This window comes from Crassostrea angulata, chromosome 3, assembly GCF_025612915.1.
Source record: "Crassostrea angulata isolate pt1a10 chromosome 3, ASM2561291v2, whole genome shotgun sequence".
Taxonomy (NCBI): domain Eukaryota; kingdom Metazoa; phylum Mollusca; class Bivalvia; order Ostreida; family Ostreidae; genus Magallana; species Magallana angulata.
In genome coordinates this window covers 30,795,464-30,809,584 of record NC_069113.1, presented here as the reverse complement: position 1 = coordinate 30,809,584, position 14,121 = coordinate 30,795,464, and the positions used below count along the sequence as shown (strand labels likewise).

Here is a 14,121-nt window from a genome sequence, read left to right as displayed (position 1 = left end):
TCTTTTATTTTGATCTATTTTAGGTACATTTTTACATTTCCCAAACCCTACTCTTCAAGCTGACACGTGTCCTAATCAGATTGTGCCCATCAAAGACCCCCAGTGGAGAACCCTCAACAGACTTGGAATGCTAGATTCTGAGGGGGAATTCTGGAGAGTCAAGTATGACGAGAAATATGTCATACCCGCAGCAATTGAAGACAAAATCGATGTCAAGCTGGTACTTACCAAAGATGCAACTAACCAGGACATTATGGGAGCTGGCGCTATGTATCGAAAAGCAGAACTATTCAATGGAGGTGTTTACAAGGTATAAAAGCAGGCTTAAAAATTTGAAGCACATAAATTATATCTTAAATATAGAGTGAAATGTATGCAAATCCTTTGGAAAATAGTTTAATTTCTCTTGATGATTAAAACTTGATGTGATGGATTAGACTATCCTTTATCTATGCAATTCTGTTGATTTCTAATTAAACGGGAGGGATTAATATCAGTGTAAAATCGTGACGACCAACACTCGAAGATTTTAAAATCTTGCTTTTAATTTTCAGACATGTTTTAACTATACAAAATTATAACACTCAAAAAATGATACTCACAATTTTAAATTCTCGCGATTTGATACAAAATACCAGAATCATTGAGTAAAGTACTCGTGAAAAATAAGGAATTTTCAGTATTCTGTATGTTGATACCTGTACAATGTTGTATTGTGTTGGCGACTTGTTCATGTTTATGATGATTATAATAATTTATGTTCTAGTTAAGATTAAAAGCAGCCAATAAAGATGGAGAGGCTGTGACAGAAATTTTATTCTGGGACGGTCCTGAAAATGGCATTGCTACTTACAAATATGAAGTGGAAAAAGAATTTGAGAACTGTGTTTGCTGTTTTACCAATCCTATTCCAGCAGTAAGTCAGACAATAACGGTATATTTGTTTAAGGTGCCTCACTACACCTTGAAAAAGTTTCTCAAATCAGCAGAAAATTACTTGATTATGATAGAAAGCATGATGGATAAGAAGTATATATGTCAAATAGGCGAAAAAATGTACAATTTTAGTTAAAAAATGATATTTTCAAAAATTTCATTCAGTAAACATAAACAAAAGCCCCAGGTGGATTCGAACTCATGACCTGCGGTTCACATGCCTGATACTTTAACCACTGAGCTATGACGATATACATCTGAATCGATTGATACAAACAGTTTAACAAAACATTTAAATCACCATCTTGTGACGTAGTGTCTTAAAAAGTATGTCTCGGTGTAGTGAAGTACCTTAATACTGTGGAATCATTAGAATTCGTGGTGGCTCAGGTTTCGTGGTATTCCTGAGGAGCCCTACCCCACGAATTTACTAACCGAAACTTAAAACAGACGTATCCACGAATTTACATCCCCACAAATAAGCAAAAAAAAAAACCAACCATCTACCGAAATTGTTCCCCACGAATTTAAATGAATCCACAGTACAGTAAAACACGGTTATAGCGAACACGCTTATAATGAATTGACGCTTACAGCGCAGTGAATTTCATTCCCCAAGTCTCTATTTCATGTTGTAAACTTGACGGATATAACGAATTACGCTTATAACGAAGTTAAATTGCCCGTCCCTGGGACTTCGTTATAAGCGTGTTTTACTGTATATAATTTCAGAAAATTACCTCTTATTAAAAATATGCATCATTAGAGGAGTTTAAAATATTTGCTTTAAATTTGGAACGTGGAAAACCTGACTGTCAAACTATTATGTTCAACTGATGTGAACCCTTTGCACATAAATGAATGTTTGAAAAACCTTTTATAAAGGGGCATGGTGATAAGTTTATCTGATTTTTTTATTTCAATTCATTTAATAATGCTTTAAAATGTGTGTTCAAAATATTTCAACGAATTTCAAATATTCATCATGTAGAGAAATTCACTGAATTTTGAAATTTTGATGTTATAGACATGTGAAGGTTGTGATTGCCCAAGTTATCTACAAAACAAGGGCTACTTTTTAAATGAGACTTTCACCACAACCACCACAACCACGCAGGCCCCAGTTAACAGCACATACCCTCCCTATGATGTGGTGGATGAACAGGGCACCAGTGTTATTGACAAGCCCGAGACCATTCAGAGCGTGGCTTATGATTCCTGTGGAATACAAATCTATTCAGGTATTCTTTCTTTTCTATTCTGGTTTTGAGCAATTTCTCAGCATATTGAGAGGAAAGAATTGGTTTTAAATATATGTACATTTTACAAAAAATTCAATTTTAGCCAACGCTCAAACCAATGAGAGTGCCTTTGTAGTGTCTTGGTGTCGATATTTTAATAACACAAGGAGGATGAGTAAGCTAATGGCGGAAATCAAGATTAATCCAAGCAAAGATTTTCACAACTACAAGATTGAATTTGCGGTGAAAAATGAAGATTCTACATCTGTGAGTTTGTTTATTGTTCTAAGACATTACTTTTGAATCCCTATACTGTATACCAGGTGAGTTTATTTCCGCAATTGTATTTCTTATTTTTATGCATGTAATCATGCGCTTCATATTATATGATTGCCAAAAATCTATAAAAAAAATGACCTACAATCTACATGGTATTGGGAAATTTCATTTTTAGTCTTATGATCTTCTATCTGAATCATGTTTTCATTGATAGATACTGATAGTTGATAGATTTTGTTTTCACTTGCAGACAAAATGGTGTATGCTGGTTACTGTTGAGGATGATTTCATCAGTGAGATCTGTGATGTTCCACAAATGTCCACCAATGCGCTGTTGTTTTTCCACATCTATAAGAGGCATAATCAGATCCCAGTACATGAGGACAAATACAGTGTGTGGTCGGCCCGAGCCTCTCTGTCTGGCTTGGAGATGCCTCCTGCTGTAGGCTCACTGTGTAGGTCTGGTCCACAGTTCATTGCTTACTCCAATCCTATCATGCTGTATGAGGCAGCTGTAGGAACATCTCCCTCTGCACCGGATGCAGTGGACTTTACACCAGTGAGTTTTACGTTTGAAACGATCTTTATTTGATTGACTGCAAACTTGGAATGCGTTCATGCTAAAAAATTATTTTCCCCATATTTTAGATTGATCACCCATGCATTCCTTGTTATGGAGTGTGTTCCCACTATGGCTGTGATACCAACTGCAGTGCCACAGTCACGGTCCAGAAGATCTTTGCACTAACCAATATCACCCTACCCTCCAAGAGAACAATCTATAATGAGACAGGACATCCATCAGAGGAGATTATTACATATTACATGATAGGTACATCGTTATTCGATTGCAGAAAAATTTTAGTTCTGTTTTATTTTATGCTACCTTTGTAACATATTACTTTTTTCTTATCTAATCACAATTTATCAATAAAAATGTTTTGATAAATGGTTTTATTTAGTGAGAGCTACAACAGGATCAGGTGACTCTACAGTTGCTGCATCCAACGGATTTTATGTGGATGATACTGTTCCAGAATTCGACATGGATATCATGGGAGGGGATTTCTATTTTGATGTAGGACAAGGGGAAAGCACTCCTGTTAAGTACCAGAAATCAAATGACACAATTAAATGTGTTTGGAAATGTGATGACCTAGAAAGCGGAATCGTGGTAAGTTCGTGCGCTTCTCTCAAATTAAGGATTTAAAATTCAGCTTTTCTCTAATTGAATTTTAATTAACTGTTAAACATTTAGTACTATAAAAAAGTTTTTGTTCTGTTAGGAATACACATGGGCCATTGGAACAACACCAGGATCAACTGACATTCAGAATTTCACTTCCACAGGACAGAATGTGATCGGAATAAATGACCAATTAGGAGGAATACTGGAGCATGACCAAACTTATTACACAACAATTACCTGTACAAATGGTGCAGGCCATACAACAACATACACTGACACCAAAGGTTAATTCTCGTATTTTTACATTTTGTTAAGTTTACTTGCAGGAAACAACCGATGAATAGTTTCCAAGAGGATGTTATTCAAAAGTGTCAATATATTTTTTTGTAGGTGTGGTAGTCAAGTTAATACCTCCAGAGGTAGATTCAGTAAACAACACTCTTCCAGGAACAATTCCCTTTACTGAAGAGGTATTCCCTAAGGATTCCAAGCAGCAACATGACCCCACTACTATAGGATTCACCTTTACAAAGTCAGATGACCCTTCAGTCAATAGATATGGTAAACAGTTACAAGTACCTACAGCTTGTTATTGATCAGTATAGAGTCATCCTCCTGTAACATTTTAGGGGTGCAAACATGCATGTTTACATGTCCTTGTTTGTGTGCATATTTAAGCGCTTGTATCGTTGCACTGTCAGCGGTTTATTTAAAAGATGTCTGTCTAGAAATGACTTGAGCTTAATTTCATACCACTTTGTGTATTAGATCTCTGTATTGGATCTGAAGAAAACACAGATGACATCTTACCTTGCACTTGGGTTGGCTACAATATGTCTGGTTCTGCATCCATCAAAAACGGAGCCCTGTGGATTAATGGGAATGAAGTGAGAAAATTATCAGAACTGAATCCCATGCATGACAATTCATCAAAAGGTGAAGGCTTTAAAATGCCCGTAGGCAAACAAATGTTTGTGACCATGCGTTTGTGCAATGAGGCAATGTTATGTACCAACAAGAGTCTTGGTGTGGTTGTCATTACTAATAGCCAATCTGTGGTAGCCACCTCCACAAATGGAACAGCCATCAAAGAGAAGCTTGCTTTGTCTACAAGAAAAAGGTCGGCTGCTGAATTGGACATTACAACTCCTAGTGGTAAGGAAAATAAAGATGGCACAGGAAAATAATCGTATCATTATATTTCCAACCTTCTGTTAATTTGGATGAGAATAATTGGTTATCTGATGACACGTGGAGACCGTGTATATTATAAAAACAGATATCAATATGATAAATGTATTAAAAAAAATTGCTTGCAATTTTTATTGACTTTCCTTAACCTATATTGCTAAGCTGTTGTCAATTTTTGTGTGTGTGACAGGTCTAGAAGATGGACAGTCAATAATTGTGACCAAGCTGACACAGTCAGATTTGACAGCCACCTACAGCTCTGATGCCTCCACTAACTTTGTACCCTACATACAAGACCCAGCAACATCAATGGACATGGTCCAAAGACTTCTGTATAGAAGGCAAGTGCTTATAGTATATGTACAACTAACAATCCAGATCAAATTGTATAAACTGATACATTCGTAAACATGTGTACCACAATGTACTGTAAACATCCCTGCGAACTCTGTATTGTAGGTTCTATGGCAATGGCTTTTCTTTCTCCTTGGTTCCTCTTGGAAATGTTGAACTACCAGGCCCTCTTACTATATCCTACCCAGATACTGTAGGGAAAGTGACATCAGGAAACAGGACTACCTTACTTCACTGGAATTCTAGTTAGTGTTCAAGGTTTATTCTTTTGTTTGTTATGGTAGATAATTTATTTTTATGCAGCGTACATGTATGTTTACATTTATCACCAGATATGCAGTATTGGGATATTAGTAGCAAAACCTGTACCCATCTGGGTGCAGAGGAGCAAGAAGTGTATGATCCGGTCTCACAGACAATGATAGTTAAGGTATTTCTGGTTTCTTATGTGTTACTCTTTAATACTATTTTATTGTATCACAATTTATGGTATTGTTGGTTATTATCAATAACATGACTGTTTTAAGGTTTCAACATTTTGTATCTTTGAAATAGATACGATGTTTTTATTGAATTACATGTGCATAATGAGGACTATGAAGGGAATAAGAATATAAGGTGAATTCATTTTTGGCAATGATTGATTTTTTGGCTTTACCTTTAAGGTATGCAGTACATATAAGATGGAAGCCAAGTCCACTGAATCACGCAAGAGAAGATCTGTCAGCCATGAAATATCTTACTTCAGCAAGGAGACAATGTTTATTCTAGCAGACACAGCTGCATCCATTTACAACTCTCCTCCTCGACTGACCAGTCAAAAAGAGGTCCATATTCTAGAAGACTCAGGTTGGCAGGAATTTTTCTCATAATATGAGAAATTTTGTATTGCACACTGAGGTATATGCTGTATTTTATGTTAAACTCCATTGAAGGTTTGTTATTGATAAAATGATCTTGAATTTTGCCTTATAGGAATACTTAAGTATCAATTGGCAGCAACAGATGAAGAAGGTGACACCATTCTTTTCAAACTTGCTGACAAAACTTACTACCTAGGTGAAGCTACCTTGTCAGCAAATGGATCGTAAGTTTTTATTGGGAGTAGACACATAAGCATGATAAGTCTTATTTTTGACAAGAATATTATGTGAAATTATATAAATAGTGCCTGTTTGTAAGAGTAAGAGTTAAAATTGACATCCCCCAGAAAACCATTGTCTTGACAATGGTTGTCAAGGGGTGTTAATTTCAATTATTACCCTCCCAAATAGGCACTATTTATTTTATTATAATGAATGTCTTACATGACTTTTTAAAGAAAACTTTACTGCTAGCTGACGTGAACTCTATGGCTAACCGTTTGTGCATAATTTACGCGCATGTAACAATTTGTTGTGTTACCCGTTGCCAAGTGTGTTGTTAACGCTGAAGCTAATAGAACAGATTATGAACTGCATCTTAACCAATCAGATTTCATTGTTCAACTTGAAAATATAATGATGTACAATATATCATACACCGTATCTGTTCTATGACATTTTTTCCTTAGTTTGAAGTGCTATGTCGACAGTACATAATGATTAACACATGAACTAGCAAGTTTCATTTAATCTCATTGTGCAAAAATTACAACTGGTTTAAATTCCATTACCCAGTGCTGATGGCAGGAATGTCGGAAAGATATATGTTGAAAAATGCATTGGTATCAAACATAAAATAAGTACCTTTAAGTCAAAAAGTAGCCCCAATTCAAGACTTTTTGTACAAAAAAAATGAAAATTTTACTGTTTTGGAAAAATGTTTACATTCAGCAAATTATTTCTTTTCTTTTTTAGCTCACCTGAGCTGAAAGCTCAAGTGAGCTATTCTGATCACATTTTGTCTGTCGTCCGTCTGTCCGTCCGTCCGTCCGTCTGTCCGTCCGTCTGTCCGTCCGTCCGTCTGTCCGTAAACTTTTCACATTTTCAACATCTTCTCAAGAACTACTAGGCCAATTTCAACCAAACTTGGCACAAATCATCCTTAGGCAAAGGGGATTCAAAGTTGTGAACATTAAGGGTCACACCCGTTTTCAAGGGGAGATAATTAGAATTTAATGAAAAATTTCGAGAAATTTTCAAAAATCTTCTTCTCAAGAACCAGAAAGCCAGGAAAGCTGAAACTTGTGTGGAAGCATCCTCAGGTAGTGTAGATTCAAAGTTGTGAAATTCATGACCCCCGGGGGTAGGGTGGGGCCACAATGGGGGGTCGAAGTTTTACAAAGGAATATATAGAGTAAATCTTTAAAAATCTTCTTCTCAGAAACTAAACAGCCAGGAAAGCTGAAACTTGTGTGGAAGCATCCTCAGGTAGTGTAGATTCAAAGTTGTGAAAATCATGACCCCCAGGGGTAGGGTGGGGCCACAAACGGGGGTCGAAGTTTTACATAGGAATATATAGAGTAAATGTTTAAAAATCTTCTTCTCAGAAACTAAACAGCCAGGAAAGCTGAAACTTGTGTGGAAGCATCGTCAGGTAGTGTAGATTCAAAGTTGTGAAAATCATGACCCCCGGGTGTAGGGTGGGGCCACAATGGGGGGTCGAAGTTTTACATAGGAATATAAAGAGTAAATCTTTAAAAATCTTCTTCTCAGAAACTAATCAGCCAGGAAAGCTGAAACTTGTGTGGAAGCATCCTCAGGTAGTGTAGATTCAAAGTTGTGAAAATCATGACCCCTGGGGTTAGGTTGGGGCCACAATGGGGGGGTCAAAGTTTTACATAGGAATATATAGAGTAAATCTTGAAAAATCTTCTTCTCAGAAACTAATCAGCCAGGAAAGCTGAAACTTGTGTGGAAGCATCCTCAGGTAGTGTAGATTCAAAGTTGTGAAAATCATGACCCCCAGGGGTAGGGTGGGGCTACAGTGGGGGGTCGAAGTTTTACATAGGAATATATAGAGTAAATGTTTTAAAATCTTCTTCTCAGAAACTAATCAGCCAGGAAAGCTGAAACTTGTGTGGAAGCATCCTCAGGTAGTGTAGATTCAAAGTTGTGAAAATCATGACCCCTGGGGTTAGGTTGGGGCCACAATGGAGTGTCGAAGTTTTACAAAGGAATATATAGAGTAAATCTTTAAAAATCTTCTTCTCAGAAACTAATCAGCCAGGAAAGCTGAAACTTGTGTGGAAGCATCCTCAGGTAGTGTAGATTCAAAGTTGTAAAAATCATGATCCCTAGGGGTAGGGTGAGGCCACATTGGGGGGGGGTGTTAAAATTTTACATAGGAATATATAGAGTAAATCTTTAAAAATCTTCTTCTCAGAAACTAATCAGCCAGGAAAGCTGAAACTTGTGGGAAGTATCTTCAGGTAGTGTAGATTCAAAGTTGTGAAAATCATGACCCCTGGGGGTAGGGTGAGGCCACATATGGGGGGGGGTGTTAAAGTTTTACATAGGAATAAAGAGTAAATCTTTAAAAATCTTCTTCTCAGAAACTAATCAGCAAGATGATTCTTTATAATTGTTAAGACTTTGGCTCCAGGACAATTCTTCGGCCTCACAAGAAGGTTCAGAGTTTGATGTAGCAAAATATCCCATATATAAACAATTGTAAAGGATCTTTTTGAGAACTGCAATACTCAACATGTGATATGACTATAAAATTGAAGCAGGCAGCTATTTTTTCATTAGAATCTTTTTGTATTACTGTTTTGGGTTATTGCCCTTGATTTATTGATTCTTGATTATTTTAATTAATGCATCCACTGTTAACCAATTATTGTGATGATTATTTTTATACAATAATAAATATTCAATGTATATAAGTTGTTTTGCATAAGTAGTTTTGGGTTAGGCTGGATTAGTTTGTTTATTTTTGATTTCCAATTTTTAGATACTATGAATTATTTTAGGCCGGCACATATATAGGGACAGTGTCTATTGCTTTGTATCGAGCGACTGTTTGGGGTTAAACTTGAACAGGTACGGAGAGATTGAGGGTGTTAACATCCCTGGTCTATCTAATCTTCGTGTTTTTCTAACCAACGATACAGAATGTGTGGTCATTTCTGCCCTGTATCGCATTAATACAAGTGTGCGGTCATACCTGATTGCATTGGTGGTGATTGCGGCGCCTGCGTTAGGTTGAGCTGTTGGCGCAAGTGTGCGGTCATCCCTGCTTGCGTTATCTCTGCTTGCATTAACGTTGGTACCTGTTGAGTTGCGTAGGTGTGTGGTCATCCCTGCCTGCGTAACGTTGAGTCCCTATATATGTGCAGGAGCGGTGATTAAAGTCTGCTCTTGTAAATATTGGCAGCAATCAGGGCTATCCGAGTTCCAAGGGGGAAAAATGGATTTTATTTATACAGGATCTACATGTATTAATGTACATTGTCCAGATTGTATTATGACTCCATTAAGCTGACTTTATCATACCTGTTGTTCCTCAGGTGAGCGATGTGGCCCATGGGCCTCTTGTTTCTTTTTGCCTTCAGTTTGATCTACACTCCATGTCAGGATTGCTCGGGAGTAGAGTATATTAATATCACTATGTATGAGGAGCAGAGAGACCCAGATATTCCTCCTGCCAACGCAACTGATGTGATCACAGTCAACATAGAACCTGTCAACGACCCCCCTCTCATCTTCCTCTTCCACAATGGGCAGTCAATACTGCACGATGATCCCACAGAACCCATCACTGTATGTCTCACTGCATGACAGTATCATTCGGGCTTATTTGATATACTTTATAGGGAATACTGGTCAATTATTGTTTTTGGAGGTTTTTCAGCAAATTATACACGCTCTCTTGCATTATCATATTTATTCATTGATAGAAGGGGCATTGGTTTACGTTAAACATACTATTTGTTTCATAATCATTTGATATCCAATTTAGAGGATTTTGCAAAGCCACATGGTCTATTCCAGGTTTTGCTGGAAGCTAAAAATGACTTCAATGTTGAGTCATGGAGTAATCCTTGGACAGCGATTCTTGGGGCCTATGATGTGGAAGGGACAGACTCTTTGTATTTCAAATTGTCTGCGACATCAGTAGCGAACCTGACTTTATCAAATAAAGACAGAGGAATTCCCTCACTTTTCAGAGACTGTGGTCAGGTTTGTAGAAATTGTATCATAACAATTGGTTATCAAAACCATATAAAAACTTTATAAGGCATTGAAATACAAATAGATTAACTGTACCAGTATTATCCAACATATTGTTAAAAAAAGTTATTGTCTTTTAATTAGACTGTCCTTTTTTCAGGATGATCTTTCTTGTGTAAATAACTTTACCCAAGTTCTGCCGCATCCTGCAAAACAGCTGTCATGGTTGAGTTATGTCATCGAGTTCTCACAACCTGTAAACATATTTGGAAATTTCACGGCAAAGCTATACTTTATGGATAGTAAGAATGGGACTTCTTTGCCAGTGACTATCAAGTTTGGAATTATGGAATCTCCTTGTCACAATGGAGGAAAATGCTCAGGTAAATCTGGTGGATTTGATATTGTATTTGACTTATATATAAATCTCAAGTACATTTATCAAATAGCTGAGTTGAAATTGTATCAGTTAATCTTGTTAGCAATTTACTACTTATTACTAATTATAAGTTGTATCAAATTTAACAGCCACAGGTATCTATCCTTGCTATGACACCCACAGAACACACAGCTTTGATGCCTACTATGCCTGTAAATGTAAAGGAGGCTATCAAGGGAAACACTGTATTGAGGAAATAAATGAATGTCTAAGTGATCCCTGTATGGCACCCCTGATCTGCTACAATGAAATCAACCACTATCGCTGTGCCTGCCCTCAGGACCAGCCTAACTGTGAGCTCCTTCCCTGGATGGTGGCTCTGATCGCGGTGTTGGTGGTGGTAGCAGTTGTGGCTCTCATTGTTTTTGCGGTTGTGAATAAGATTAAGAAAAGGTAAACCAGCATTTATTTTATAATTCATTAAAAGCCTTTGATAGATATGGACATATTGTGTATGGTGTCATTGGTTCATTGTCAGATAATGTGTTGGCGAAACAAAATCTTGGGAGTCACAAAAAGACTATGAAAGTATGAATGATGATAAAAAATGGTTTACTCCCATAAGATATAGCCACGTTATTAAAGTATAACAAGAATGATTTGTGTGTTGTTTTCTCAAGGAGTCTGGGTGGTCAATAAATTAGGCATTATATTTACCTTCGATTTTTAAGATATGATGTGTTAAATCATAAACTGTTATACAGGTAAGAAAAAATTTAAAAATTCTAGCTTTAAAATTTAAAAAAACATATATATTTTTGTAAAGAGCTTCTTCAGTAGATCAATATATTCTAAAAATAGAAAGATTTGAGATAAAATTGAATGGTGTGCAAGGAGTAATTTGCAGTCATTAACAAATGAAGTCTTTTCGTTGAAAGTTCAAAATAAATGTTTAGCAAACCCTAAGATAATATTTACATATTGTAAATATATACTATATATAATTTGATCATTTTTTTTTCATTTCTTTTTGTTGTAGAAAAGAACCATATGAAAAAGCGTGAGTACAAATATATGTATTAAATGGCAGTGCATTTCATACTTTCTGCAACAAATATGGTAGCTGCTTACGATCTTTAATAGCAATTTTTAAGTCACAAAGTTTGTATATATCATGCAAGTGTATGTTTTCTTTGCAGACTCCTTGGCTCGCAATCAACTCTAGCCTCCCAAGTCAGCTTAAACAAGTCAAATGAAGGTAGGTGCATCAACTGAAGTTTTCAGATGTAATCACATGAACTATTGTAATATATTGTAAGTATAGATTCAGGTTTCAGATTCCTATCTGTGTCCAGTGTGTTTCTAACATTACCTCATTAATGATATTGTTATAAAATATTATTAAAGTATTTTCTTAATTCTAATATTCAGAGGATAAAGAAAATCAAGAAGATCAGGTATGAAGTAACATCATTCTAGTTCATAAAAACAGTTTGAAAATTATGAACAAAAAATTTTAAAGATGATTTGAAATAAGTTTTGTAACACTAATGTTAATTTTTTTTAAACTTTCCAGGTTTTCAAAGAAATGATTTCTGAAGGTCCTGTAATTGAATTGGATGATTCTGAGGTACAAACTTCTATGATTAGTTACATGTACATTACCTGTATTCCCCTGAATTTTAATTATTGAACTTCATGTAACAAAGATGTTTAAAAATTTCAGGTTTCTGAAGACATGATTTCACAAGGTCCTGAAATTGAATTAGAGGATTCTAAGGTACTGTTTTCGGTGATTAGTTCTATTTTTTATATTAATTAATTCAGCCTTAGGGTGCTTTCCATTAAACCATCATTTCTTGATTTACTGGTGTTGCCGATTGCTGGAACGCCCGTTGATGGTTTGCAATTGTGGCAACACATTTTACCATTGCCAGTTACTAGTATATAATAGGAAAAATATGGCTTCAAGGTTATCATATTCTACAAAAACCCGGCATATCTCAAAATCCAATTCATCATACTACATTGAAATACAATATAACTGCTAAATAGCCTAAATTTCTGGACCAAATTTCAAGATAAGCTGCTATCGTCCTCGTTGGAGCATTGTGAGGTTGCCAACTATTCCATTAATGTCTCCGTTTTCCGATTACTTCACAGGGGAGGCAACGTTAATGGAAAGTGCCCTTAGACACTTGTTTGACAGAAAAAAATATTTTTACAATTTTAGGATGTCTTAATGTCTGCCTACTAATTCTTCTCTCTGCTGGGGCATCCAGTCCACTACCAGTTGTAAATTTACCAAATGTAAATTGTTTTGAAATAATATTTTCCCTGTTACAGGCTGCTGGGCCCAGTTGGGTGGAACAAGAACAAAATGTGAACAAATACCACCTGAAATCCAACTTCAATCCCCTCATACCAGTGCAAGGTTCTTTCATAGGGAAACAAGCAAGTCAAAACAGGGAAGACAAACCAAAGAAACAACCCTCAACTGCTGCCAAGAAAACAAAGAAAGAAAAGGCAAGGCATCAGCTGCAACAAAAACTGGACAAGAAGATGGGCCCCGCCAAACCTGTATTCCAGAGCCCTGTATTGCCAGCAGTTAATAAACCAGACCTAATGAAGCCATCAAGAGCAAATACTCCTGAAATCAAGAAACCAAGCAAAGTCCATCCTATTGATTATGACGTCAATCCGAGCAACAAAAAGTGGGCTGACTCAGTCCCAGGGATTTTAGATGAAGCAACATCTGTCATCACTCCAACTGACCCATTGAAGAAACCTCTGAGTCCTAGATCTGAGGGATTGGTGGTGTCCCGCCACAACAAAGTTCATCCACAGAAATCGTCCATGTCGCCAGATGTCCAGCTGGTTTTTACTGGTGAGAGTACATCGGATTATGAGATGCAACAGGAAAATAAGGAGGAGTTGATAGAGCTGAACGGTTCTGATAATAAGACTTCCAGTCCAAAGCCTCGGATTGGTTTAGATGACCAGCCAGGAACCAGCACTGTGTGAAACCATAGGACCAGATTTAGTGTGCTAAATAACTTGTATCTTTGATTTATACAAAATTGATAACTTCGCGTAAAGGCATTTATGTGTACAATTATTGAAAGAATTATTGAATTTCTCCTCTTTCGTTTCTTTTTATAGCTTCATATATTCATTCTAATTAAAACTTGTGAAGAAAAAGTTTTGTTAAAATGTTTATTTACCATAATGTATTTGAGTAATCATAAAAATCCTAAAGTTCTAAAAACGTATTATATTAAGCAGGTACAATATTTTACAAGATTTATCAAATAAGATAGTAGTTTGCTTCAAATGACAAATCATTAAGTGAGGGGTAAATTCATTCCTTAAAGACAATGAATTTTATTCCTGCTATGAGACTTGATGCTAAAAAAATGTTGATTAGTGATCATCTTACATAAGACCTAAAATTTT

General features: G+C 36.2%; 1 protein-coding gene across 1 annotated transcript in view; it reads left to right on the top strand.

The window, feature by feature from the left end:
* LOC128178078 (uncharacterized) overlaps positions 1–13,866 on the top strand; it is a 154,536-nt gene extending 140,670 nt beyond the window's left edge. The window contains exons 194-218 of the mRNA XM_052845075.1: positions 24–310; positions 767–916; positions 1,964–2,177; positions 2,281–2,444; positions 2,707–3,015; positions 3,105–3,288; positions 3,419–3,630; positions 3,743–3,929; positions 4,036–4,206; positions 4,414–4,800; positions 5,027–5,177; positions 5,296–5,435; positions 5,523–5,620; positions 5,856–6,039; positions 6,166–6,277; positions 9,668–9,875; positions 10,107–10,295; positions 10,447–10,669; positions 10,815–11,118; positions 11,705–11,725; positions 11,865–11,923; positions 12,097–12,122; positions 12,242–12,295; positions 12,392–12,445; positions 13,012–13,866. Of these exons, the coding sequence (XP_052701035.1) occupies positions 24–310; positions 767–916; positions 1,964–2,177; positions 2,281–2,444; positions 2,707–3,015; positions 3,105–3,288; positions 3,419–3,630; positions 3,743–3,929; positions 4,036–4,206; positions 4,414–4,800; positions 5,027–5,177; positions 5,296–5,435; positions 5,523–5,620; positions 5,856–6,039; positions 6,166–6,277; positions 9,668–9,875; positions 10,107–10,295; positions 10,447–10,669; positions 10,815–11,118; positions 11,705–11,725; positions 11,865–11,923; positions 12,097–12,122; positions 12,242–12,295; positions 12,392–12,445; positions 13,012–13,689 (4,766 nt within the window). The 3' untranslated portion in view covers positions 13,690–13,866. The remainder of the gene's footprint in view (positions 1–23; positions 311–766; positions 917–1,963; positions 2,178–2,280; positions 2,445–2,706; positions 3,016–3,104; positions 3,289–3,418; positions 3,631–3,742; positions 3,930–4,035; positions 4,207–4,413; positions 4,801–5,026; positions 5,178–5,295; positions 5,436–5,522; positions 5,621–5,855; positions 6,040–6,165; positions 6,278–9,667; positions 9,876–10,106; positions 10,296–10,446; positions 10,670–10,814; positions 11,119–11,704; positions 11,726–11,864; positions 11,924–12,096; positions 12,123–12,241; positions 12,296–12,391; positions 12,446–13,011) is intronic.
* Positions 13,867–14,121: the final 255 nt, after the last annotated feature.